This window comes from Gossypium hirsutum, chromosome A08 (assembly GCF_007990345.1).
Source record: "Gossypium hirsutum isolate 1008001.06 chromosome A08, Gossypium_hirsutum_v2.1, whole genome shotgun sequence".
Lineage (NCBI taxonomy): Eukaryota > Viridiplantae > Streptophyta > Magnoliopsida > Malvales > Malvaceae > Gossypium > Gossypium hirsutum.
Genome location: NC_053431.1, coordinates 37,731,788 through 37,758,758, shown reverse-complemented (window position 1 = coordinate 37,758,758; position 26,971 = coordinate 37,731,788). Strand labels below are relative to the sequence as shown.

Here is a 26,971-nt window from a genome sequence, read left to right as displayed (position 1 = left end):
TATATAATTTTAAGGATAAATAAAAAATATTAATTAAATTAAATTTTCCATTAAAATTTAAACTTTAAAACTAAATATAAAAATTAATGAATTTAAATTTAATACATAAACATTGATTCAATATGTAATTTAATACATAAAAAAACACACACACACAGACACACAAAGTATTACAATTTCTAAAACAAAATTCATCCTGGTGAGAAAAGAATGCCAAATCATCATCACCTCTCATTAATCAAAGGAAAATGATTAGAAAAGAAGAAGAAACAATATACAACAGAGGGCTGGTTCAAGCTTAGATGAAGCCAAAGTATTGCAATGCCTGCATATATAACTTAGTGAAGTACTTTGATCTTGATCTTGGTTAAGACTTGTTCCAGCAATAAAGAAAATTGTTAAATGGAATCTCGGTCACCTGATTGAGCCAAACAAGGAAATTAGCTATACCATTTACTGTAATGAAAGTGAAATCAATAAAAAGTAAACCCATAATAAAAAAACTGATGCTAGGCTAATAGTAAATGCTAATGTCGCTGTAAATAAGTGACAGGCATAAGTTCAGTTTCATGTTGATGGACTTGTAAAGGCCTCAAAAAGAAAATAAGTAGCCACATATGAAAAAGACAAAAAGGGTCAAATGAAGGTTAAAAGAGATGTCATGACGAACCTCACGTGTTTAATGTCTATCTCCTTTCTCGATTTCATGTGACTCATAACATGTTTCACTTTTTTTAATTAAGCTCACAAATATCACAGGTTTTTAGTTATCATAATCTTAATTTCTATGTCCAATAGCATTGATAAAGTCATTATTTTTCATTCAAACAAATTTGGCATTATCTTTAGTCACTTTGAAATGTCAAATCGTTGAAGATGAGTGCAAAATGCCATAGTTGTTGAAAAACAAACTCATGCCAAAGTTCGAACTCTATACCTTTAGCATATAGGGGATCTTGAACCCAAAGTATTGAAAATGTCGATCAAAAGGAAGAGGAGATAAACTTGACTATGAAACTCTAATGGAAAGACGTTAAACTTTTGGAAGAAAAAAGCAAAAGATGTTTAAGGGACTCATGTCAAGAACTCATGTCAAAATCAAACTGGTAATGGATAAAATCAAGACTCATCAAGATAAAAAATAAAAAAGAACCTACCTCGTGCTATTGCATCCTCTTTCCTTCTCAACTCCTGCAAAATATAAAGTTAACATTCAGTTACTACAAGGACAAATTATTCTAAGAGCAAAATGAATAGCAAAACCACCTTACATACAAGACATTTACATATTGCATTCGAACATATAAGAATCAAGTCATTGCATAATTTTAGTATTTTCATAATAAAAAGGCTTATTTTACAAGCATTCAGAAAGAAAAACTAAACTGAAATATGAATAGGAAATTCAGATTCAAAAACTATGGTTTTGATTTTTTTGTGCCAAGATAGCAATATTTAAATTACTTCAAAAATCTGTATAATTTGTAACTGCTATGCAAAAGGAACAACTTATCACAATTGATATCGAATATTGCAAAAATAAATTGGAAGCACCAGACTTATTATTCAAGGGCTAGCCTCACTCGAGTGTAAACAGCCAACAACAAATTACTTGTTCACGCTTATTCAGTTCAGCCTCTTTTGCTTTAAGTTCCTTCTCTCTTGCTTTTAGATCTTAGATTTGATAAGACAAAAACATCAAAAGAAGTCTATGATTTAAATCATATATATTTTAATTATTTTGTGACCGAAGAATGGATATTGGATAGAAAATATGATTGAAAACTTATTTTGTGCAAGTACAGTTGAAAACTTATTTTGTGCAAGTACAGCACTAGAATTCCAACTTTTTCCTCCTTAGCAACCAATAAAGCAAGGCCAGTACAAGGGTTGTATATAGAAACAATAAATAGATAAGCATTCCTGAGACTGCATGCAAAATATTATGTTGATGCAGCAATAACCCTACAAAAAGTGACACTTTCTTAACCACCGAACTTGATAATTATTTCAATTTTCTATCCAATTTTCTGTTGGTCGTTTGCCACTGCTTCAAACACCATAAACAGTAAAACAATACTTCAAAAGAAGGTACATCGAAACTCCAAAATTTACCTTCCTCTTTGAAAAAGTTCAATATGTTAAAAGTTCCACACTACTTATAGTTATAAAATATTCCCTTTTTTACCCTAACATAAAAGGAGATACTTGTTTCCCAATTGATAAAAAGAAATATAGAGAAGAGCTCAGTTTGAAGTAGGATCATAATTAGCACTCTTGAATAGAATTTATAGTAATTCTCAACATTCCAATGCAAATATAAAGACAACTAAGGAGTAGATACAATTTAGAGCCAAGGACAAACAATATCCAAACTTAAAAATTCATGCATTTTTAATCTGATGAACTGAAAAAAATATACTAGCACATAAACAAGACCAAAATACACAGTTTTGCTGAATATACTAGCCAAGGTAGAATAGAGATAGGACAGTTAAGTGTAAAGTCCAAAAGATAGACTGGGGACAAATTAAGAAACAAATACTAACATTCAGAAGCATTGAACCAAGTCGTATCGCAATAAATGAATCAAGGTTCCAAAGACAGATTGGGGGCAAATTTAGAAACAAAGACTAACATTCAGAAGCATTGAACCAAGTCGTATGGCAACAATTGAATCAAGGTTCCAAAGACAGATTGAGGGCAAATTTTATAACAGACCTAATTTTACTATTATCATAGTCAAATTAGACCCTAAACCAAAATTCAAGAGGGCAATAAATAAATAATTTTCTAAAAGAAAACAAACCTTGGTACCTTGAGTATGGGTGACGAAAGAGCCTTGATATCGTACCAATCCTTCTTAGCGAAAGGTTCCGCTTTAAACAAAAAAAAATCAAACATTTATCGAACAAATCTGCTATGTAAAACAATAATATTATAATGCTTACATATTTATTTTTACAAATAAAAGAAAAATAAGGCAAACTTGGTCAGGTAGTCCACTCGACTAAGCAAACACTTATAACTTTTAAAATGTCCAAAAATACAAACAACAATGATAGAGTAATGAAGTCATGTTTAAACCATAATCAGGTTGTAATGACAACTTCAGGTTCACAACAATACTAATGAACTATAAGTTGATAACAAATGTACAAAAGTGGGAAAGCTCAGTCGCATTACACATCAAAGATCAGTAAACATGAATAAATGCAAAAACAATGGTAAAACGACTATCCATCCTCTCTTCCAACAAACAATTTCTACATGGTTGGGAAAACAAATAAGAGAAGATAAACGAGAAAATTTCCACTTACTGCTCTAATGTAAGGAGAATCAGGGTGCTTCAGTAGCCCATGCTTTGCTTGACAGTAAGTTTCATGGTGAAAAACTTGTAAAGAAAGCAGAATGCAGTAGAAGGACCACGACAATTCCCAGTCATCCACAGTTCACCATGATCAACTTGATTGTAAATTTCATCAATGACTTCATGGTAAGTCTTTAATTGGTAAAGCTCTTTAAATAATCAGAGGATAATATATTCATACCAAGCACCTTCTCTAACAGCGAATCAATCTGTTTACCACATGTCTGTATCTCTATGATAATACCCCGCACTGTCAACACAAGAATACACCATACAAAGTGTCATAAATCATAACCTTACTCTACTCAAAATAAGATTATCTGATTTTTGAGAGAAAAGAAACAGACTCAAAAGAACCAGAAAACCCATCCTGATTTCTAATATCTAAACTCAAAAACCTTGAAATTATTTGAGATACGAAAACCAACCCTAATCAAATTAATTGGAAATAAGGCATTTTCTTTAAAACACCGTACGTAGAAGCATATTAATCGTCAATTAAATTTCAAAACCCTAATAAGTACAAAATATAAAGCGAATCCCTTAAAACAATTTCATTTAACAAAATATCCTCGGCCAGAATCGAAATAAACGAATAAATAGAAGAAGTAGATAGATTTAACATAAATGGGAAAACCAAGAAATCATAAGGGAATGACCCTAATCTTTAACCTCTATTTCCTAAACCCTAAATCATAAAACATAAACTCATACCCCTTAACTCCTAACACCTAAACCTTAAACCCCAACCCTTAAACCATAAACCATAAACCATAATCCCTAAACTCATAGTCCATAAACCTTAAAATAGTAACTCCTAAACCTTACACCCTAAACCATATGCCATAAACATTAAACCCTAAACTATAATGTAATTAATTTAATATTTTAAAATTAATACTATCTCTTTTACGATTATATAAGAAATTATTTAATATATAAATTAAAAAACAATAAGTCATATACACAAAAAACTTTAAAATTATTTTAAATAATAGTATTTTAATTTTTCATTTTTAACAAATATTTTTCTATATTTTTACTTTCAAATTTTTTTCTATGTGTTATTATTATTTTTTGAAGAATTTAAATACTCAATTAAAAATCAATTTATTTTAATTAATATAAATAAACTAATTAAATAGCAAATAGATAGATAAAATGTTTTTTGCGGAGTTTTTCAAAAAGCACCGCTAATGCTTAATCTATAGCGGCATTTTTTCAAAAAGCGCCGCTAATGCACTAAAGCTCGACAAAAAAAGACGGCGTTATGCCTAATTTTTTTGTGGCGTTTTTCAAAAAGTGCCGCTAATAGTCGACCTATAGCGGCGTTTTTCAAAAAGCACCGCTAATAGTCGACCTATAGCAGTGTTTTTCAAAAGCACTAATGCTCGATCTATAGCAGCGTTTTTCAAAAAGCACGCTAATGCCACTAAAGCTTAACATTGTGCTTAATTTTTTTGTGGCATTTTTAAAAAAGCGCCGCTAAATGCTCGATCTATAGCGGCGCTTTTTGAAAATGTCACTAATGCTCGATTTATAGCGGCATTTTTCAAAAAGCACCGCTAATTCTTGATCTATAGCGGCATTTTTTATCCAAAAGCCTCTAAAAACACCGTTAAAAACCTGTTTTGCTGTAGTAACAATTGGAGGACACGAGCGTGTCCCTGTATTGATTAGCCACAGGCTTATCAACACGACCATGTTGAAATGGCCACACAGGCGTGTTGCCCTTCTACATGGGCCTGTGCCCTATTTCAAAGTCTAATTTTCTATAGATAGTTTAAGAACCCGAGTTGATCCCGAATAGTTTTCAATGGTCGATTTGGGGCTCGTAGGCCCATAATAAGAAGTTTAAGTAGAAATTGAAAAAGTTTTAAATTGGCCCAAGTCTTGGTGACTTGGGGAACGTTTGTGTCATGAGATCGGGTTAGGTAATGCCTCGTATTTCGCTCTGGCGTAGGTTAAAGGTATGGGGTGTTACAACCAGTCATGGGGAAGGTCAAATCAATCCAGTTGACTCTTGTTGAGAAGTGGCCCACTATGTTGTTGTTAATGATTTGTTTAATTAGATTGTTTTAGTGTACAAACAATCTTTCGTATATCTTGCTACTCTGCTCCTTACTCTGATCTCTACTTTTGTTATTGGGGAATCCCAACAACTCCCAACTAAACCCAGTACAATATCCACTTGAACAGTATTCATGCAAATCAAACGTACTATGTCTTAGCGGTGTTTCATGTTCGTCGTAGTCTTAAAGACAATTAAGTCTCTTACAGCTTCCTCATACACTTGACAGGCTCTTAATGCTCAAACAAAACTTTGGGGCGTACTCTTTTTAGGCGTGCACTTTCTTGGACGTAATCTTTCTTCACTTGAAAACATCCTACAATTAATTCCTTAGATACCGCCAATGGGTGGATGCTTTAACGTAGTATGCATCAATACTTTGACTCGCCATTAGGTCAGCAAGGTGGTAGATTATGTTACACAGTGCGCCAAACAGTTTATATACATACTTTACTTATATTTTTGGATTCGTTAATTTTGTGGGTGTGACACTTAATTTCCTTATAACAAGCATGTAACTTTTTCATTTTAATATTTTGTAAGTACTAACATGAACATTTTCTATATCTCAAGAAAATTAGTTAACTTCTTATAAGTTTTTTTAAATTATTATATGTTGAATAGTTTAGAATAATAATTTTATATTCTAAATCATAAATTATGACAAAGATATAATAACATAATTTTAAAATTGTTCAAGAAAAGAATTATATATATATTGTTCATTCTTTTAAGAAGTAGATATGATTTGATTACTTTTTTAATTATAAACATATAATTTATTATTATATTTTTATCATTGATTCAATGTTTTGATTTTTTCCTTTTTCATTGATACATTTTAATCCATTAATAAATATTTCAATATCCTTTTTATTACTTTTTAACAGTTACATTTTTTAGTTTTAAAAGCTAAACAGTTACATTTTTTTTATATGCTGGATAATACTTTAATTTGTCGTTTAATTTTTTCTATTGTTAAAATTTTTAAAAATTTTTGCTATTAATTTTTATAGATGTTACAATATTATTTTGTACTTGTATAACCATCTTTACTTGGATTAAGGAGAAGCTTGCACTGAAATGCTGTTGCCCCAATGAGTTGAAATCGACATTTAATACTTTGATTCAAAGTTTTGAGAGGGAAATGGTGAGTGAGTAGGGAATCAACATAGTTGAAGGGAAATAATTCATTATGCCCAAAGTTGAACCGTTAGAGTTGATTAGTTTATAAAATTGTTTGGTATTTGTTAACTTCTTTAATTCAAGTTTGCTTTTTAGTTTTTTTTTTCTTTTTTTCTTTTTTGTAATTCTTCATAAAGAATGCTAATTATGATTTTTATTATCTTCTATTATAAGGGAATGTGCATAGATGAAAGGTTGTACATTGATATTCTTTAGGTTGGTGACAAAATTTAACAAGGAACAGAGTTAGGATATGGAAACTTGTGTTATAAAAATTATATTTATTGGTGTTGTATTTTGATCTATTTATGTGAGATGTTGCATAAATATATTATCAATGGGATAATGAATAAAATAATATTTTTATTGCTTATATCTATCATGTCCTCTTTGGTTATTTGGGATAAATAGGGTGGTGTTTGTTAGTTATGTTTTAATTTTTAATAGTTAAATTTACAATTTTAATGAAAAATTTAATTTTAAAATGTTCTCGTGATTTTTAATTTATAACTAGTTAGTTTTGCTTAGTTTTTTTTTACCTTTTGTCTTTAAATTGTTTTTTTTAGGTTATAAAATTTCTTTGTACATATTAATTTTTTTAATCCTATTATTGCAAAAGCTTTAGTTGTTGTGTAAGTTATTAAAGGGCATTTATCAGCAAAAAGTATAATAGTTGTTCAAGAGAATAAAAGATGATTTATTTGACCTTGAAAATATATATAGAAGATAAAGTAAGACAAAATTTGTAGTTTAAGTATAATTTGTAATTGAAAAAAAATACTTTAAATACTAATTTGACAATAAGATATAATTTAGGTGATAGTTTGCAAATAAACCAAAATTGTATTACTAAAATCCATCTTAAATAATCTAAAATTTTATTACTAAAATATACTATAAAATATTACTATAAAGAATTATAAATTACATCAACTTATAATTTTTTATACAAATAGACTAAACAGAATTGATATATACAAAGAAAGATAAATCTTCTCATGTATTCTTGAAGATTCGCCATTCAAACTTTATTGTGTTGGCAAAAATTGGTATTGAAATCTTGAATGTTAAGTCTTAATCTTATTGCATATAAATCATTTATCAATTCTACTCCAAATTTAATTTTGGTTAATTAATTTGAGTTAGATTATTAAAATTTGCTATAATTTTCTTATAAAATGTTTCAATATATAATGAAACCATGGTTTCCTATTTATTCAGGTTTAGTTTAGCATTACTTCTTAAAAATATTTTTGGACTGAAAAACACTTTTAAGTAAAAGATAAAATTTTCCTCTTTTACTTTCGACTAAAAAAGTGTTTTTTGAATTAATATTTTATCCCAAAAGAACTTTTGAAAAGCTTAAAACAATCTTATTTAGCAATGTTTTTATTTCAAAAGTATTTTTTATCCTAAAAGTACTTTTTAAAAATAATGCTTAGCTGGCCACTAATATAAATTATTACAAAAAATATAATTAAATCAAATTTATATAAAAATTGACATAAAAATAAAATATTATTTATTTAAGGGTAGTAATGTTGTTTTCACACTTGTTACTTATTCTTTATCAACATGTAATTCAACCAAATAATGTAATATTATTACTTGTTTATTCTATTCAACTAACTAAACTACATAATAACTATTATCTCTTTATTTAATTCCTAACGAATCCTATTCAAATTTTGTTCTATTCTATTCTAGTGAAACATAGAGTCAGGATTGTTTAAATTAGTCGGACTACCAGTTCGGAAAAAGGCATCAGACTAGTTGACTTGAAAATAAGTATGAATCGATTAAACCAAATTAAAAAATTAAACTAATTTTTTTAAAAATATTTTTTAGTGATTTATTCAATTAAACCATATCTAATAACCTAACCAATTAAATAATTTATCCTGATATCTTTAATTTTCTAAATTTTTTTCTATATTTTAATATAGTCAAATAACAAACCCAACACAAAAGGTTAGTGAAACATACTAATTATTACTATTATTATATAACTGTTGAATTGAATCACCCCCAACCCCCCAATAATCTCAACCCGTTTCCCTAGCCTTCTCTTTCCTTTCAAAAAATATCGTGAAAGAACAAAATCGCAATTTTCTCCATCTTCCTCCTTTTGAATTTCTTTGTGCAAAATAATATATAACATTAAAAAGATTTGTATCCTAAAAACTAAAATAACTTCAGTTCGTTCCTCCTTTTCTTTATTGTCCATGCTTCTTTCCTCCACATGATTGCCGCCATATCTCCACCACCTCCAACCGCCACGCTAGGCCCTGGAAGGATCCGAATCCCCAACTCGAATCGCCACTCCATTTGCTTCAGTAACTTAGGGTTCCTGCTGTGGAAGCCGAAACTGAACTGGCTATCGTATGAGCGGGTGCAGCAGATGCAGATGGTGTGGGTCCGGAGTATGGCCGGTGGTTGCTTCAAGAGTAAGGAGACGCTGCCTGAACTCCGGATCAAGGTCGAAGAAGACAGTGGCGGCCAAGACTTTTTCGATCCCGACGCCATGGCCTCCAAGGTTTCGCCTGAGCATCTTGTCATCATGGTCAATGGCCTGATTGGAAGGTACCTTTCATTTTATAGGAATTTCATATGATATTAAAATTTTAAGTAGAATAATAATTCAATTAAACTAATACTTTGTTAAAAAAAAGTTAAACTCGTACTAGTAATTTTTGTAATTTGAGAGGTAATATGATTCATTTTTCGAAGGAAGGTAGTGATGATTAGTAATATTGAAGCTAACTTTGCCTTAAATAATAATAATAATAATAATAATAATAATAATAAAGCTAGCTTTTCCAGTAAATATATTGACATAACATTTGTTTTTCTAAATAGTTTTTTGTTGGCATCATATCCTAATTCACGCCATTAATTAGTTTAAGCATAATTTAATTGTCAAAGATAAATATAAAATATATTTTTGACTGCAACATTTAAAGCATTTAGGGATCAATGTGTAAAATCACTATCAAGTAACCAAAATTTTGAACTTGTAATTACCTCAATCATAAGCGTATTTTGAAATTTGTTGGGTCAAAAGTGAATTATTCAATGTAGTTCACAAATATTGAGTTTGGTATTTTGTTGTTACAATTGGAAAAATTGGTGAAGAAATTTTAGCCAAAAACTGCAGTCTTCCTCCTCTTACCAAAAAAAAACAAGACGTGGTTAAAAAAAGTAAAAAACTCTGAAATGTCTGGTTATAAATAATAGTAAAGTATGAGAGAGATTCGATTTTCAAGGAAACACTGTACACCGCAAACGTACAGCCGCATTTTTTTGTTGGGTCCAAGAGCAAATTTTGGACGGAGAAACCTGTTTCAACGAACCCAAGCAAGAAAAAGGTACGAATGGAAAATTAGGCTACCCTTTGTTCTATTTTTATTTTCAAAAATCAGTTTTTATTTTCTATTTTTAATTAAAATTTTTAACAGAAGTAAAATAAAAAAATATGATTTTTAAATTTTCATTTTCGTCATTTTCATTTTTTACAAATATTTGTAGTGAAAATAAGAAAAATATTTATTATTGTTTTTTAATATTTACATATTTTTACTTTTTTTTAAAAAAAATTAATTTAAAAAATTTCTACCAAAAGAAAACGAAAATAATTTCTATTTCCTGAAGTCGAAACCGAAAGTAACCTTGTTTTCTTTTCAAATTTACTTTCGCAAGAGTGAAACAAGAGAACTAGAGAAATGAATGAAAATGGATTAGTTCTGCGCCTTTTCTTTTCTTTCTTAAAATCTGGTCGTTTTAGATGTGGTAGGAAAACAAATCATTTTATTTGCGACTTTATTTAATTTCTCTCTTTTCTACTAAAGCGTTGCTCGGAAAAATGAAAAATTGAAAGAGAAAAAACGTAAAAGATGATAATATATATTTTTGTTATGTGTTTAATAAGAATGATGGAAACATGAATTCTTTTTCATTCATTAACTGGTAAAATTGAAAAATGATATAAGAGAAAAATAACTTTCGAAAGATACATAATCCTATAAATATGCATGTTTAACTTGTATCTCCCACTAAGTATAAAAAAAAGAAGGAAAGAAGAAGAAGCGCTTTTATCTCTCATTTCGTATATTTAGCATAAAAATTTGAAATGATTTGCTTTTGTATATAGGTTAGTCTTCTGTAAATTATTAATGGAGTTTTTTAACTTCACAAATAGAATTTTAGAACATGATACTTGTTTGTTTTAATTTATCTTTAATATTTTTAAGGGAAAGTATTTAATAAATTTTAGACTTCATAAATAAAATCAGTAATTGATAAGTGTTTATATTACTAATTTATCAAATACTAATAATTTTTTAAATATTCTCTCAAGAGACATGACAACATTACACTTCTACTTGTGGAGCTTTTCAATCCATTCGTAGTGTACCTAATAATTTTCATTTGTATATTACATAAAAAATAAATAATTTTCTTTTCTTTTCATTTTTTCGTTCTTTTTAATTGTATATTTATAATTTATTTCACTTTACTTCTTTGCCCTTTTTTTTAATCATTATATTTTTCCCCTCAACCTAACTCACATAAATTAATTTTATTCCTTTTAATTTTTTAAAATTGGTTTAAATATAAAAAGAAAAAACTAAAATAAAATAATTATCCCAAGTCCATTTGTTATTGCCATCAACTGATATCTCAAGCAGCTTCTCTAGTTAAATTAAGTCTTTGATGTTAAAAGTCATCATCGATGTCAGTCCTATTGAAGGCTCATTTGAGTGTAAATAGATGTTTGAGGATCCAAATAGATGAAAAAATATGCTTGAAGATTTAAATGATTGCAGTAACACGGTAGAGGTTTGGATGTTAGTTTTAGTTTGTGAATGTTTTAAGTTTTGATTTTTTTAATTTTTTTTGGAATCTCTCTTGCATTTTCCTTCATTCCTACCAAATATAATGTAAATGTGTATCTGGATTTGAACTTTTGAATTTTATATGTTTGATTTATTGAAGCTTATAAATCTGAAACCCTTTTGTTGTATTCTGACTAAAGCCGCGCTGCATTTGACAGATAAAAACCTCAAAAATAATTTTGAAATCTTGGATTGGATGGAACCTCTTGCAATTCCAATTGATTTGACTTAAACGTAAATATTTCTAAGAATTTTATTTGAATTTTAAATCAAGCTGCTTTTTAAAAAAAAATCAAAACGTTGAGTCTTAAATGATTTAAGGTTTAAAGATTCTGGAGAGGGCAGCTGCCTCAAATCTCGCCTGATCCCTTTGCATAAAATTTAAAGCCTAAAGAACGTGCTCAGAATCTATATCGCTTCTGTCTATTGCTATTTCTACTGCTTTAATTTTACCAAGGAGGCATTTTTAGTAATTAAATTGAAACTATATTTATAAGCGTATATAGGTTTTCTGTGTGTACCCTTATACAGGTTTCTTACTTTTGCTCCTAAACACCCTTTGCATCCTTTTTTTGTGCACAACATGTTCCGTTTATACTTGGGAGTTATCACTTCTAAAAGGGATAAACCTCTAGAGACCCTTGGGAACATGAGATAAAATGAAAAGAATTTGTTTATCTTATTACTGTCCATTTAGGCGAAATACAGGAGGACAGCAAACCCACGATGCATCATGCATGAAGATAAAAGAAGCGTGAAAGGTAAAATCTATTGTCATTAGAGACATAGAGCGGTGAGAATAAGATAGGGAATGGTCAAAGCACCCAACGTGTCGAAGCACCTTGATTGATGTTGTGGAGTTGGTGTCTACAATAGTACTTTGCTCCTCCATGATATTCATGGTGGTTTGGAGTTTGAAGATTGTGCTAGATGCTAGTGCTTATGTGAAAGTGGTGGGACACAAATATAGAAACAAGAGAAGCGAAAGACTTTATCTCTGTCCATACCAGTTTCTTGAGTTCTTCATCCATTTGGCATTGGAACACTTAAAAGAAAAAACTATTTTATATGGGGGCGTATTTTATACTAGGCGGATTAGGGTAGCTCCACTTGAGGACTTCGATTTTGGATTTGCTTTGATATGTAATAATTAGGCTTCAAACTATTTTATGTACTTGATGATCAATAAACGTTTTTTAGGAAAATCATTTGTATTAATATGCTTCTTTATATATGATTTGGTTGTAGATTCTCTTTGTCAAATATGTCAATAAAATCTTAGGTATTTTATGTTTTAACAATACTTTAGGTCTTCTTATGAATTTTTTGGAATAATTTTAGTTGTATATATGTTTTCCCCTTTCATTGACAATTTTGGTCATTATGTTAGAATTTGGTGCACTGTTTTAATATAGCTTGTCCTTCATCCTTTTCATGAGGTTCATGGTTCCAAAGATTTTCTAGCACAGTGAAACTTTGTATGACTAAAGCAGAAATTCTCTCTGTTGTTTTCATGGGTTGGATAGAGTTTCATGGTTTGGGATTTTCTCATATTGGTTGTTATCTCTCATGTTTGTTTTATAGAATGTTATTTTCCTATTGAGATGCTGCTTTGATTGCTTTATGGAGCACCTGGCTCTTTGGTGTTAGGGGCGGTGAATCACAAGCCCATATTTGAATTGTGTATGGGTGTTTGAAGGAATGATAGGACTAATATGGGTGATGATAGTTTGAACAGGTGTTTAGAAAGTTGCTGTGTCTCTATCTGTTTTGGAGTCATATTTGCATGTTTATGGAATCTCAGTTGGAGAGAATTCTGGGACTGTACTCTTCTATTATTCAAATAAAAAATTTCTTTTGGCTGAGTCAAAATAAAAAAAAAGAAGAAAGAAAAATGTGTTGTTTTGTTATCATATCGTTCTCATATTTTATTGTTTCGTAAAAGTTGATATGGTTGTGAACAGATGTATCTTATAAGTATCTGTCCTTCATTGAACCTGCTCCTCCAAATCCATAAGAAGGGGTGGAAAGACGTTTATTTAAGGATCATTATTTATTGCACTGTTGGGGGATATTAGAAATTCCACAAAGGGGTTGATTATTCTTTTTATGATCTTCATTTATTTAAGTATTTCAAACGATAATGTACAAAAAATGTTAAATATATTTGTGGTCCTTTTGGGGTATGAGTATGACTTGGATTTGAACTCAAGACTCTTAACAGCTAGTTGGTAAAGATATTAAGATACTGTGCTGGAGTTGTTCCTTACAAGAATTTTGTGAAGTCTTTGAACTTTACTAGCATTTTCTTGGTTAATGATTCTTTGTTTAACCACAACCCTAGCTTGTGATCTAGAATAAATTGTTTCCCTTCTATTCAATTTATGCATTCTTCACTCAAGGAAGTGATAAACTAGTCATAATAATTTTATCCTTGTTTGCAGTGCTGCTGATTGGAGATTTGCTGCAGAAAAGTTTGTGGCGAAACTACCTGACAAAGTAATAGTGCACCGTAAGTTTCTTTTGTGCATTTTTCTTGTCTCTTCTCCCTTCTTTTCAAATATTATCTGTTTGATTGAAAAGATGAGATTAATACAAGGAAAATGGATAAATTTAAGCAAAAGTGATAATAATACAGTGATAGTGCCTGTCTGAAGTTTGCACAAGTTCAATAAATCAAACAAGTTTGGCGAAATAATTTTTGCTTGTTCCTTAGCAAATTAGACCGTATTCTCTTTGCTCAAAAGTTGTTTTATTAGACAGTATTCTCTTCGCTCAATATGTCAGACCAGCTATTTTCCTAAGTCGTATTTCTGTCACAGTTAAAGCAAAATTATTATTAGGGAAGCCCTTCTGAATTTTGATACTAACATATCTTTGCATGTATTGCATCTATTTGGGATATTCTACCTTGCATGTGTGTGTGTGTAATAGGATTTGACTTGATGTTTGTGTACAGGCAGTGAGTGCAACTACTCAAAATTGACATTTGATGGTGTTGATATGATGGGTGAAAGGCTAGCTCAAGAGGTAATTTGGTGATGAAAGTTTCATCTTATTTTATGGTGTGTTGATTGATGTAACACTTCCCTGAATTTTGTTCTGAAAATTGTAGTTGTGGGAACTTTTTGGGAGAGAATATCATAAATATCTTTATTTTTGGACTGATACGCGATGTAGGTATTGGATGTTGTCAAACGTAGGCCTGAGGTACGGAAGATTTCTTTTGTGGCTCACTCTTTAGGTGGTCTTGTTGCAAGATATGCGATAGGGAGGCTCTATGAGAATTCTACAAAGTTAGGTCAATCAGGTCCTTTTGTGAGCACTTTAACTGGAGAGCACACAAATTCTTCAATGCAAGATCTTCAGCAGCATTCTGAAGATAGAATTGCTGGATTGGAACCAATGAATTTTATAACATTTGCAACACCACATCTTGGTTCAAGGGACATAAACAGGTAAGTAGCATACTTTTACATGTTATCTGGATTCAATTTTATATGTGCATGCTGTTTTACTTGTTATTGACTTGCAATATTTTCAATATTGAACAAAGACTAATTGTTAAAAACAAGTACATGATGAGGGTCACTTATTCACTTGAAGAACCTTCCATCTAAGAATATGGGCCTTCCGAGTCCACATAACCCAATCAGGTAAATCCGTTACAGTCAAAGAGATGCCAAGCATATAACAAGCCTAGGATCAAATCTTAATAACTTAGTGTAGATTAGCACAAGATGTTTATTTGCACACTCAGCATCTATTTGGAAGAAAAGTTTACTCTTTTTGGAAGTTGTCAATTGTCAAAATTAGTGTTGTTAAGGGCGCTAGGCGCACTCAAGGCACAAAGTCCTTTATATAGCCTGAGGTGCAAAGCGCAAAAAAAGCGCTTGCCTGAGTAAAATAAGGCACATGCATATACATATAGATATATATTACATTACATTATGGTTGATCTGTTGGTAAAAATAAAATTACATTATTGTCATGTCTTCACCATTATAATAACGGTAAACAGAAAAAGAAATATCAATCTTTGCTCCAAATGCATATTACCCTAATAGAAATTGCAATAGAAAAATAAAATAGAGGAAAAAAAGAATTAAAGATTAAGCAATAATAGAATAGATAGAGAATAAAAAACATATTTACCTTTTGCTTGGTAATAAGGTTGAGGAATAGTAGGTTTATAGATAATAAAATAAAGAGAATTGAGTTTTAGAATAAAAAAGAAAACTTAAAAGTCAGCTTAGAAATTAATAATTCAGTTTTTCTTTAAAAAATAGAAAAATATAAAAAGCTTAAAAATTTAAAGTCGGCTTCAATGGGTATCTGGGTTTTCCCCTTAAAAAGTTTTTTCTATTGAGTGGGTCTTTGAGTTCAAAGAAAAATTAAAGGTTGCCTCTCCACTAAGTGGGGTATTTGAGTTTAAACAAAAAACTAAACGAAATAAAATTGGCTCACCGCTTCACTCAAGTTAGCTTTTTGTCGCCTAGCTTAGAAGCTCAAAGTGATAGTGAAAGCGCATTAAGGCGGGCGCCCGGTAAAATTGCTTTGCCTGATAATATTAAAGGCTTAATGTTCATTCTTCGCTGCGCCTTAGCACCTAGGCGAGCGCCTTAACAACACGGGTCAAAATTCTTCCCCAGGATGTTCCCAAACTGAAATTTCCCTTTTTATTCCTTGAAATTTATCCTTGCGACATATTCCTTGAATAGTTTAAGGTAATGATGCTTTCTGATTTTTTCCTTAGCTTTGCGATTTTATTTTAGTTGATTTCTTTCCTTTCTAGAACATTAGTTGTTTATTTCCGTTTGTGAGGAGCCTAAATTATAGGTTTTCTATTTATGTAATAAGATTGATCCTTATTTATAGGATGAAAGGAGTAATAAAACCTAAATCACATTTTTATCAAAACCCTAAAGAGATTTAGATCTCTCTCTAAGAATTCCTAAGGTTTCAAACTCCGTTTGATGAGCTTGAGTGATACTTTTGTCCATTGTTCATGACTCAATCCGAAACTCCCAATCATAACATGAAATACAATGGGAAGAATGCTAAACAATTACTATGGGATAAAAGGTGGTGGGTATGATATAATTTTTCTTTACGGAGTATGGTTTTCCAATAACGACAGACCATAGTTTGAAGTTAGCTTTGCATAATTGGAAATGTTTGGAGTCTGGACATGATAACTCATAAATGATGCAGCACGTTCCTGAAAGCTGACCTTAGACATCCTAAATTGTTTGCCACGTTTCTCTCATTTAGAGACTTCTTTCTACTGGTTTTCTGTTGCCTTCCTGTTCTTTATTTAAAATCTATTTGATGTACATGAAAATTGAGTTGTGCCTAGCATGGATGACATTTGTTGTCTGTGTTTTGCAGCTCCCACTTCTTTGTGGTCTTCCTTTTCTTGAGAAAAGAGCATCTCAGACTGCACACTTTGTTGTTGGAAGATCAGGAAAGCATCTGTTTCTCACTGACAATGATGAGGGAAAACCCCCACTTCTCCTTAGAATGGTTGATGATGGTGATGACTTGAAATTCATGTTAGTGTTAATTTTCTGATTCTCTACATTTGTCTTAACACTTATTCTTAATATTTACACATTTGATAATGTCCTATTAATCAATCTATATAGATCTGCTCTACATGCATTCAAGCGACGTGTGGCATATGCAAATGCAAATTATGATCGTATCCTTTTTGAGGTCAAACCACATCTAGTTTATACATATGGCTGTGTTTTTTTTTGGTACAAAAATTATGTTTATCTTGACTTCTATTTGAGATATGGTTGGCTGGAGAACATCATCAATCCGGCGTCAGAATGAACTTCCAAAGGTTAGTTTTCTTATCCAGGATTTGATTTCTTATATTATTCAACTTTGTGTCCCAACTGCTTAGTTTTATTAACAATTTTCATCTTTATTTCTAGTCAAATCTTCTTGTTTTAGATGAGAAATATCCACATGTTGTATACATTGAGAGGGAAACTACAAGCAAGATCCAAAATAAAGCTTCCTCTATTGCTGGGTCCCAAACAAGTACAAGTGATGTTGAAGGTTTGTTGAGCTTTTTTGCTTTTGGATTCTTGTTTCTATTTTGGTACAACAAATGGTTTTTTTATAGTTGTTGGGGATTTTATGGCATTTAGGGTTTATATTTGGAAGGTTGGGAGAAGTGAGAGGCAGAGAAATCATTAGAATTTCTTTGATTTTAGGGAATTGATATGGCATTTTAAGGTTGTGATTTGTATTTCACTTTAATATTAGGGTAAAGGTGTAGCTTGTTATTCTTTATGTTATGTTTTGGTGAGGGGTAGATTAGAGGGAGGAGTAAGGAGAGGGAGAAAGGGAGAGGGAACTAGATATTGTTATGACTTTTAGCATTAGTTATTTATAGTATGTCTTGGTACTATTAGCATTTAGGTTGTAGCTTATGATTATTTATGTAATTTCAGTTTCTTGTAGTTTTAGATTTTGTATGGTAGAGAGTTGTGTTTTTCTCTCTATTCTCTCCCTTGAGGAATTACCTTTATTTCCCTTCTCTGGATATCTTTATTTTTCCCTTTCCCTACCCATGCTTTGTTTCAAAATTAAAATGCCTCATGTATGAGGATTTTTATATACACACACATAGCAATGTAATGCTTTTCATAGCTTCCTCTCAAGGTAGAGTGAACATATGTACTTATATATGAATATGATATGTGTGTGTATATCATATTCTTATAGGCTCTAACAAATAAAATATTAGCTTGGTTACTTCCAAAGAATTTGGTGAATTGATCTTCAAGTTTATTTTTTTAAAATAAAAACTCTATTTATTACAATATTTTAGTTAGACATTATTTTTTTGAATTATTTTAATTATTATTTTTCAATATATTGTTTTTATTTTTTTACTTATATTATTTGTAAATCCTTTTACGTCTAAAAAGAACACTATGAAGTAATTTAATATATTTTAATTATTAAATACAATAAACTTGTGCATTGCAGAGAGATGAAACTAATTTAGTAATAGACATAGGATTAAAATCAAACCAAGTATAGTCTAGTCTAAGGGGAAAGGTGCCATTACAAGCAATAGGATCCTTGTATTATTGGAAGTGCATGGCCAAAATTGTGCTTACTCCAATGAAACAAGCCACTTCATATTTATATGCGCATACACATACATAGAGATACACACTCATGATTAACATTTGCATAAAAGTTTAGATAGCTTGTTCTTAATAAACTCAAATATACTCTGATATTAGTGAATAAACTTTGAAAGGTTTGATTGTGTATTCCATTATTTAGTGGTCATAAACATCAAGCATTATTCTAAATAGATAAGGTCTCTCAGATTTCTTTCACTTCTAGCATTTTGATTGATTTTACCCTCTCTTTTCAAAATTTTCTAGCATCATCTTCTTCCTAGTTTGATTGTAAAGATGCAACAGCTGATCTTGAGTGCATCTCTTGTTTCTTCCTAAATAGGGTGAAACATCCAACTATTATCATGTGCATATGATATACTTTGGTGAGATTTTAGATGCAATTCTTTTTGAATTGTAGCTTACAAGTTGCCTATAATTGTGTGAAGATTTGGCTAAAAGACATCCAAGTGAAAATTTTGTTCGTTTTGAAATCAAGTTTTGTTCTTTAGTTTTCTCCCTCCATTTTCTTGTTTTTTCCTTTGAACCCCAACAATTGGCATCATATAGGGGACTTGAGCACTTTGATACATTTTTTGTGAGAGTTCTTGAAAGAACGAAGTTTTTGTTAGTGCACAATTCTAAACTGTTAGATTCTAGAACTTTGAGCTCAAACAGTTTTTCTCCACATCCAGTTCTTGTTTTTGGTAGTGAAGATGATCACATTTTGGCAGCAAAAATGAAGACATTTGCAAACACATTAACTTTTGGGAGTAATGGAAATAGGTAGAGATCTACCACCATTGATGGCCAATCCACCTATAGCTTTAGATCAAGTAGCATAGTGAGAAGTGTGCCAACAAATAAAAGGCAATGTCATGTCTGCAAAAAGGAGTTCTTTATGTTATTTCACAAATTCATGTCTTTTGAGACACCAAAACAAGCTTGGGATAAGCTAACGAGGGCCCTTCTAGGTTTAGAAAAAGCCAATAAGTAGCAATTCATTAACTTGGGAAGAGATTTTGAGAACCTAAAGATGAAAACTTTAAATTATCAAGCAGTATTCACATAGAATTATGTTATTGTCAACAATATTAGATTGCTTGGAGATGAGTTTAGTGATAAAAAAGATTGTGGAGAAGGTCACTATGACTCCACTGGGAGGTATTAGTTGAAGATTTGATCTCATGAAGGCTCAAGAGACATAATTGACATCTCATTGTTAGAGTTAACCAGTACATTTTATGCTTTAGAACAAAGAAGAGCAAATAGGCAAGAGGAGCATGCTGAAGGAGCCTTTTAGGCAAGGATGAATGTTCATCCAAGAAAAGAAGAATTTGTGATAAGAGAGAGAAACAAGAGACAAAGATATTGCAAAAGATTGTGGAAAGAGAAAATATCCACCTTGTTCACACTGTCAAAAGGAAATTCACTTGGAGAAGTATTGTTGTTTAAGACTAGACATCAAATGCCAAGCTTGCAAACAAATGGGACATATGGAGCCTGCAAGAACAAAGGTCAACAACAGAACACATAGGTTCAAGTTGTTGATGAGAGCCAATAGCATGAAGAGTAGCTATTTGTTGCATCTTGTTATTCAACCTCTAATGAAACTAGAGTGTACTAGATAATAGATAGTGTTTGCACAAACCACATGGTTGGAGATGAAGGCATGTTCAAGGTGATTGACAAAATTTTCGCTTAAAATGTAAGAATTGGAAATGGCAGTTACATTAATGCGAAGGGAAAATGAGATCTCACAATGATCACTCCATCAGGTACCCACATGTTGTTATTGATGTTTTGCTAGTCTTTGAGATTAATCAAAACTTGCTAAGTATTGGTCAGCTTCTTGAGAAGAACTATTTTTTTATTTTGAAAGGTAAGCATTGCACGATCTTTGATCAAGTTGACTGTGGAATTATCTGTATTGCTTTAGGAATGACAAGGGTTAGGTATCTGCATATTTTAGACTAATTGAATTTAAATCCACTAATTTAATGTCAACAGTTTCATATATTAGAGTTGTATCTTCTAAGAAAGTATTAGTTCTAAGATTGTTTAAGATTTTTGAAGCTTTGGAACCTTTAGAAACAATAGCTTCTACAAAGCACTTTATAATTGTAGAAAGCATGTCTAGCTTTGTAACACTCCAAATTTCACTTGAAAGTCTGGTATTAAATTCTCTTTACATAATTAGTTCTTGGTAAGCCTTCCAGTATTTTATTGGAATTTTACGAAATCTGATATCGAAAAATGCACAAATAACCATGTTACCACCAAAAATAAACGCTACAAAGAACAGTGAAGGAACAATGATGAAGTTAGAAATACGCAGCAACACCTCTTGGCATGTAACACCCCTTATTCGTGTCCGACGTTGGGACAGGATACGAGGCATTACCGAACTTAAACATAATCAATCATACAAAATCGGGCCATAAAATTTCATCCAATTTAAAATCATTCATACATATGCAAATTGTCCATTATATTGGCCTTCGGGGCTCAAAACATACATAGGAAGTAATTTGGGACTAATCCGGAAACTTTAGAAACTTTGGAAAAACTTAAAAAATTTTCCTACTTTGGAGAGTTACACACCCGTGTGAGTAGGCCGTGTGGCCACACACGCCAGTGTGGCTTGGGACATGTCTGTGTCTTCAGTTCGTGTAACTATCTGTCTATGATGTCATCACCCAAATAAGATTACACGGCTAAGTCACACGCCCGTGAGCTTAGGCCGTGTGACAAATTAAATTCCAAAATTAAGTGTAGACTTCACACGGCCTGGGCACATGCCCATGTTTTAAGGTCTTGTCTTCCACACGGCTGAGACACACGGTTCTGTCTCTGCCCTTGTGTTTACTATTACGCATTTTATTTCACCTAATTAGGGTGTAGGGGACACATGGTCAAATTACATGTCCATGGGGCAGATCGTGTGTCACGCACGCCTGTGTGTATACTTGTATGGACAACTTTGAGGCTATTTTTCAAGCCTTTTGTCACCCTTCAATGCTCACTCACTCATACATCTTTGATGGCATGCAACATAGTATATTTAGTTACTCAAATACTCATAAACATGATTAATCCATGACTTTGTAATGTCAACATATCACCTATCTAACCATCATGCTTTTATATGGCGTTCCACATCAATTTTATATTTATTTATCATGATAAACCTACTTTCAATTTACTCAATTATACCATAGCTTTGGTTATACTTATTAGCCACAATTCATTCATTAAGCATATATGCCATCCATCTCGTATATCATCCACAAGAAACAACATCAAGCATAACACATTGCATGCATGCATAATTAACTAGGGTTACAACCCAAATAATTAATATGAACCATATCACATGCCAATATACAAAATGAATCAAATATTACCATAAGCCAACACATTTGGCTAAACCAATATAACATATAATAAAAAAACTAAGTCCCTATACATGTCATACTCAAAATGTTGAGACTAACTACACCCAATTTTCCAGTTGATAGTGTAGTCAACAACTTTGACGTCCTCCAATCCCCGAGTTAGCTTGGCGACACTATAAGAAAAGGGAAAGGAAAGGGGGTAAGCTCTAAAGCTTAGAAAGCTCACATGCAAATAAAATGTAATTTAAACAAGCATTAATCATATATTTAATATAATGAACATAATCTTGCATTTTATTATCAAATCACTAAAATTTATTGTTCATATATATATTTTTACCACAAGTTCATCATATCTCATGGTATTCTCATGAGTTAGATGTACATATCTGTACCCACTTGCACATAGTAACTTACTTTCTCGTCTTTGATGTATTTATTAAGATTACCGATTGAACTTCTCTTTGGACTACCCATTGAACACTTAGAATACCATCGGATACATCGGAATCTCGCACCTAAGTGCTCTATATGTAGCCATTGCTACCTCATATCACATGTTGCTCACTTTCGAGCGACTCACAGGTCTGCTCACTCGAGCTGTCGGTCAAGATGTAGCTACACGGGCTGCTCGCACAAACTGTTAGGTATCTGCAACACATGCCGGACTACCCAGGCACTGGTAGAACATACAAGATCAGCACTCGGAACCCGATAACATGTGTTACATATATCATGAGCTCAGATCGCATAGTCCCTAGTGACATGTCACTTGTATCCTAAACTATTTCTAAGATTCAGACGGGATTCTTCGATATCATATTTTCGTCGAACTTGCTCGTAATGTCGATTTTAATATCCATAACACCAATTGCATACTCATGGAATAATCAAAGTATAAATCATAATAAAATTTAAACATTAAACACATGATACATCACATTAATTATATATGTACTTACCATACATGCAATATTAAAACATTTAAAATATGATACGTATTGCATAATTTGCATATGAACTTATCTCGGTACAAAATGATAGAAACGAGCCTAATCCTCGTAAACTGTTTTTCCCCCGATCAAGACTCGAATCACGTTTTTCTTGATCTATAATGTCAAATTTAGCTTGTTCAATACACACATTGTTTGAATTGACGCGTAATTCATACTTTGGTAAAATTATCTTTTTACCCCTAATTTTTCATTTATTTATATTTTAATTCTTAGGCTCGTAAAATGAAATGAATGCATTTTTTTGGTTACCTAAGCTTATCCAATTCATATTCTAACTCATATCAGCCCACATTTCTCATTAAATCACATTTCTACTACTCGTTTTTCCATCTTTTATAAATAAATCATTTTTAAGTGTTTTCACTAAAAATCTCTTAGTAAAAGATGTTACACTCACATCAAACTTGCATATTCTTTCATTAAACATTAAAATACAAGCATGTCACAAATGGGTCAAATTTCAAACATGAACCCTAGCTCAAATAAATGGTAGAAATGGCTAGATCGGTTGATAACAACTTTAAAAATACAAAGAACATTAAAAACGGGGCTAGGATGCACTTGCTATTGGGTTTGAAAAGTTGGAAAACCCTAGCTATGGAAAACTTGCAAAATTCGGTTAGCCTTTGGAGAAGATGAGAAAAGTTTTACTTATTTTTTCTTTTTTATTCTTTTATTAACCAAATGGTTAAAATGCCCTTTTTACTAAATTTTAAATTTTTGCCCATGATGTCAATTTTTGTCCAAAATTATAGAAATTGGTCAAATTGCTATTTAAGACCTAATTTATAATCTATAGTAATTTAATGCTAAAAATTTCTAGAACTCATTTTTTGCAACTTATTCTATTTAGTCCCTAATTTCAAATTGGACACTTTAGGCATAAAAAATTTTACACAAACTTGCAATCATATCATGGACCATCAAATAATCATAAAATAATTATTTCTATTTCGGATTTGTGGTCTCGAAACCACTATTCCTATTAGACCTTAATTCGAGATGTTACATGGCACCACCTCCAATCAAACATCTAATCACTAGAATTGGGTTGAAATTAGCAGTCGATGTTGGAGGTAAAAAATGGTGGCTAGATGATGTTGCATGCATCTCCACATGCTGGTATGTGAAAAAAGAGCATTGAACTTTGGCTGATGCATGAGCCTCATGCACGGACCTCTAGGTCATCGAAAATAGCAGATCAGCTGAAGAAGGGTGGTGTTCCTCCTCTACCACTAATGCATGCTAAAGATTACTTTAAAAGTGACCCACGAAAATATTAAAATGTTTCACTATTGAGACAATGAAAACACAAAATTCAAAAAAGCGAGGTGAAAGGTTATGATACCATGTAAACAAAAATAAAGAAAAATTCAGATACGAATAGCCACATGGAAGAATTGTATATTATTCCACTCAAAGGTAAGATAGTTATCCATTTTAGAGTGCTAGAAAATGGAAAGAAAATAATATCTAATCCCTACAATTAGTTCTACAAGTCATTTTGTTGATTCCTAAGATTTCTATGTACAAGCTATATTTCAACAATAATAATGTTGTGGCTGTAAATATTTACAGCTTATTTATACTAGACTTTTTTTGCAAGTAAAGTTTTATTCTTAGCCTCATATTCAACCCCTAGAAATTACTAATAAGCCCAGCCCTAGATTTATATGTCTAATAATTACTAAATAAGACTAAAATAACAAAATAATATAATTGTAAAAGCTCCTTGGTAAAATTGTTTTCACTCAGCTTGTATGTGAATAAATTTGCTGCTTATCTTGTCAGCCATTGAAAATCACTGCAACCAATGGAACTGTTAACTACTGAGTGATAGTCTCACTTTGGAAGGTCCTGTATAAGCAGTCAATATATAAGAAAGCTTATCCTCCATATCTCTTGTAATTATCTTTTTTTATTTTTTATTTTTTGCAAGCTTTCCTGAATGATTAGTTCTTACATTTTCCTTTTTGGTTCATTTTATATGATTATGTTATTCTTGAAAGATTGCTATTGTATAGCATGTCCTAGAGCAGATTGGAAGAAATGTAGAAATCTGCTACACATTGTTGAACTGCTGTTGTAATTGTCAATCTAGCATACAAGTAGGATCTCTGGCAGATTTTTCATTTAATGGATAGCTGTAATTGTTACCTAGGTCTCTTTAGTTTTTTCTTCTTTTTCTAATTGTTCTAAAATTACAGTATGTGATTATTGGATTTGTAATGTGTTTAAACTTCTGTCTTACTTTTAGTATTTCATATTAATTTGTAGAGGTGATGATTCAAGGTCTCAATCAAGTATCTTGGGAACGCGTTGATGTAAGCTTTCAAAAAGTAAACAGAGATATGTTGCTCATAATACAATTCAGGCAAGTTCAATAGTGTAATGGATTTTTTTCACTTTGACTGTTTCATTTCTTTGATACAAAACTGAAAATTGTAGCATTCTCTATGCTTAAGTTGTGACACATTGTTTCAAGTTGGCCATATGGCCCATACATCTCCCTCGTGTGCTGATAATCCACAAGGTATCCAAATGTACAAAGGCATCATGGGGTCCTTGGAAGGATAAATCCATACATCTGACCTCCACTTTTTAAGGAGGCCATGTCCCAATGGTCCAGTATTTTAAAAAAAATAATGGTGTGATTAAATCTAGTCAGTCCCTTACTTCCTCTGAGTATACAAAACTTTATTATAATCATTTATTCAAGAATCTCGTTTCTATAATCTACCAATATGAAGAGACAATTTTAGTGCTCTTATTTTTCTTTAGTGGCATGGTGTGGTGGAGCTCTTCTTTCCTGGAAATGCCCTTTATTAGTTTCCAATGTGAGCCATACGCATCAAGTACATGCGGACATGTAAAAAAAAGGATAGGGACTTATAAAACATGGTCTAGACATGTTTAAGGCTCGAGTTTTTAATTTGAAAGACAATTATATTATGAAAATTAGTTGCTTGATGGTCATGTGTTGATCCTTCTTTAGTAAGTAATACTAATAGATTTCTTTCTTATCTTTTTTGGAAGCTTGTTGTGTATAGAATTATGTTCTCTTGCTAGTTGCCATGCACTGACAATATTTTCTCTTCACTGTACTTCTATCGTTTTTTTTATATATTTTTTTACCTTCTTTAGGTAAAGAGCTACTGGTTGAACTCCGATGGAGCAGATGTAGTTTTCCACATGATCGACAATTTCCTGCTCTAGTCCTGGAAAAGTTTGGTGTCCGTCTATTGGTGATTCAGCAATCGGTTAGGTCACTTATTTTTTGATGTAACATGCACAGTGTCCAAAATGAGAATATTCGGTGTATTTTTTATGTTAATATGGAAATGTTAAGGATATTGCAAAATTGTTATGACTTAGGCTTCGTTTGGATGGGCGATCGACTGCGGTGCGGTGCGTTTAACTTACTTTTTGTCTCACGCTACAGTATCGCTACAGTATCTAATCTCACCGCCACCGCTGTTTTTACACTAACCGCAGCTAAACGCACCGCCCATCCAAACTTACCCTTAGTCAAAAGAGGTTTACTTATTCATATATCTCGTATATATACAGATATATAAACTATCTTACTTTTGTTATGATACTTCTAGTATACTTTCTATTTAGAAATGAAAATTGTTTCCCTTCTAAATATGTCATTGTTCACATGATAGATGTACTTTGACTGCTTTGCTGTTGCTTTTTGAGTTAGAATGATTCATTTCTGCACAAGAAGTCGAGAGTGCCCAATTGCAGACTGTTCTTGCTAGTGCTTTTATGTACGGATTTTATTCAGTACTTACAATTGCATACTGATTTATATTCATAACTTTATCATTTATTAGCTAATTTTTCTGTTTGACAACATGTGGTTTTTTAATGTTA

At 31.5% G+C, this 26,971-nt stretch overlaps 1 protein-coding gene and 1 pseudogene across 1 annotated transcript; one reads left to right on the top strand and one right to left on the bottom strand.

The window, feature by feature from the left end:
- Positions 1 to 256: 256 nt before the first annotated feature.
- LOC121205014 (pre-mRNA splicing factor SR-like 1) lies at positions 257 to 3,739 on the bottom strand (annotated as a pseudogene).
- A 4,912-nt stretch (positions 3,740 to 8,651) lies between these two features.
- On the top strand, positions 8,652 to 26,738 carry LOC107920881 (putative lipase YDL109C). The gene is given in 12 exon segments (XM_016850726.2): positions 8,652 to 9,209; positions 13,966 to 14,033; positions 14,481 to 14,551; positions 14,702 to 14,963; positions 14,966 to 14,979; positions 16,913 to 17,076; positions 17,170 to 17,225; positions 17,320 to 17,372; positions 17,467 to 17,593; positions 25,367 to 25,420; positions 25,423 to 25,463; positions 26,234 to 26,738. Coding segments are annotated over 12 exon segments (1,323 nt in total). The 5' UTR covers positions 8,652 to 8,868; the 3' UTR covers positions 26,306 to 26,738.
- Positions 26,739 to 26,971: the final 233 nt, after the last annotated feature.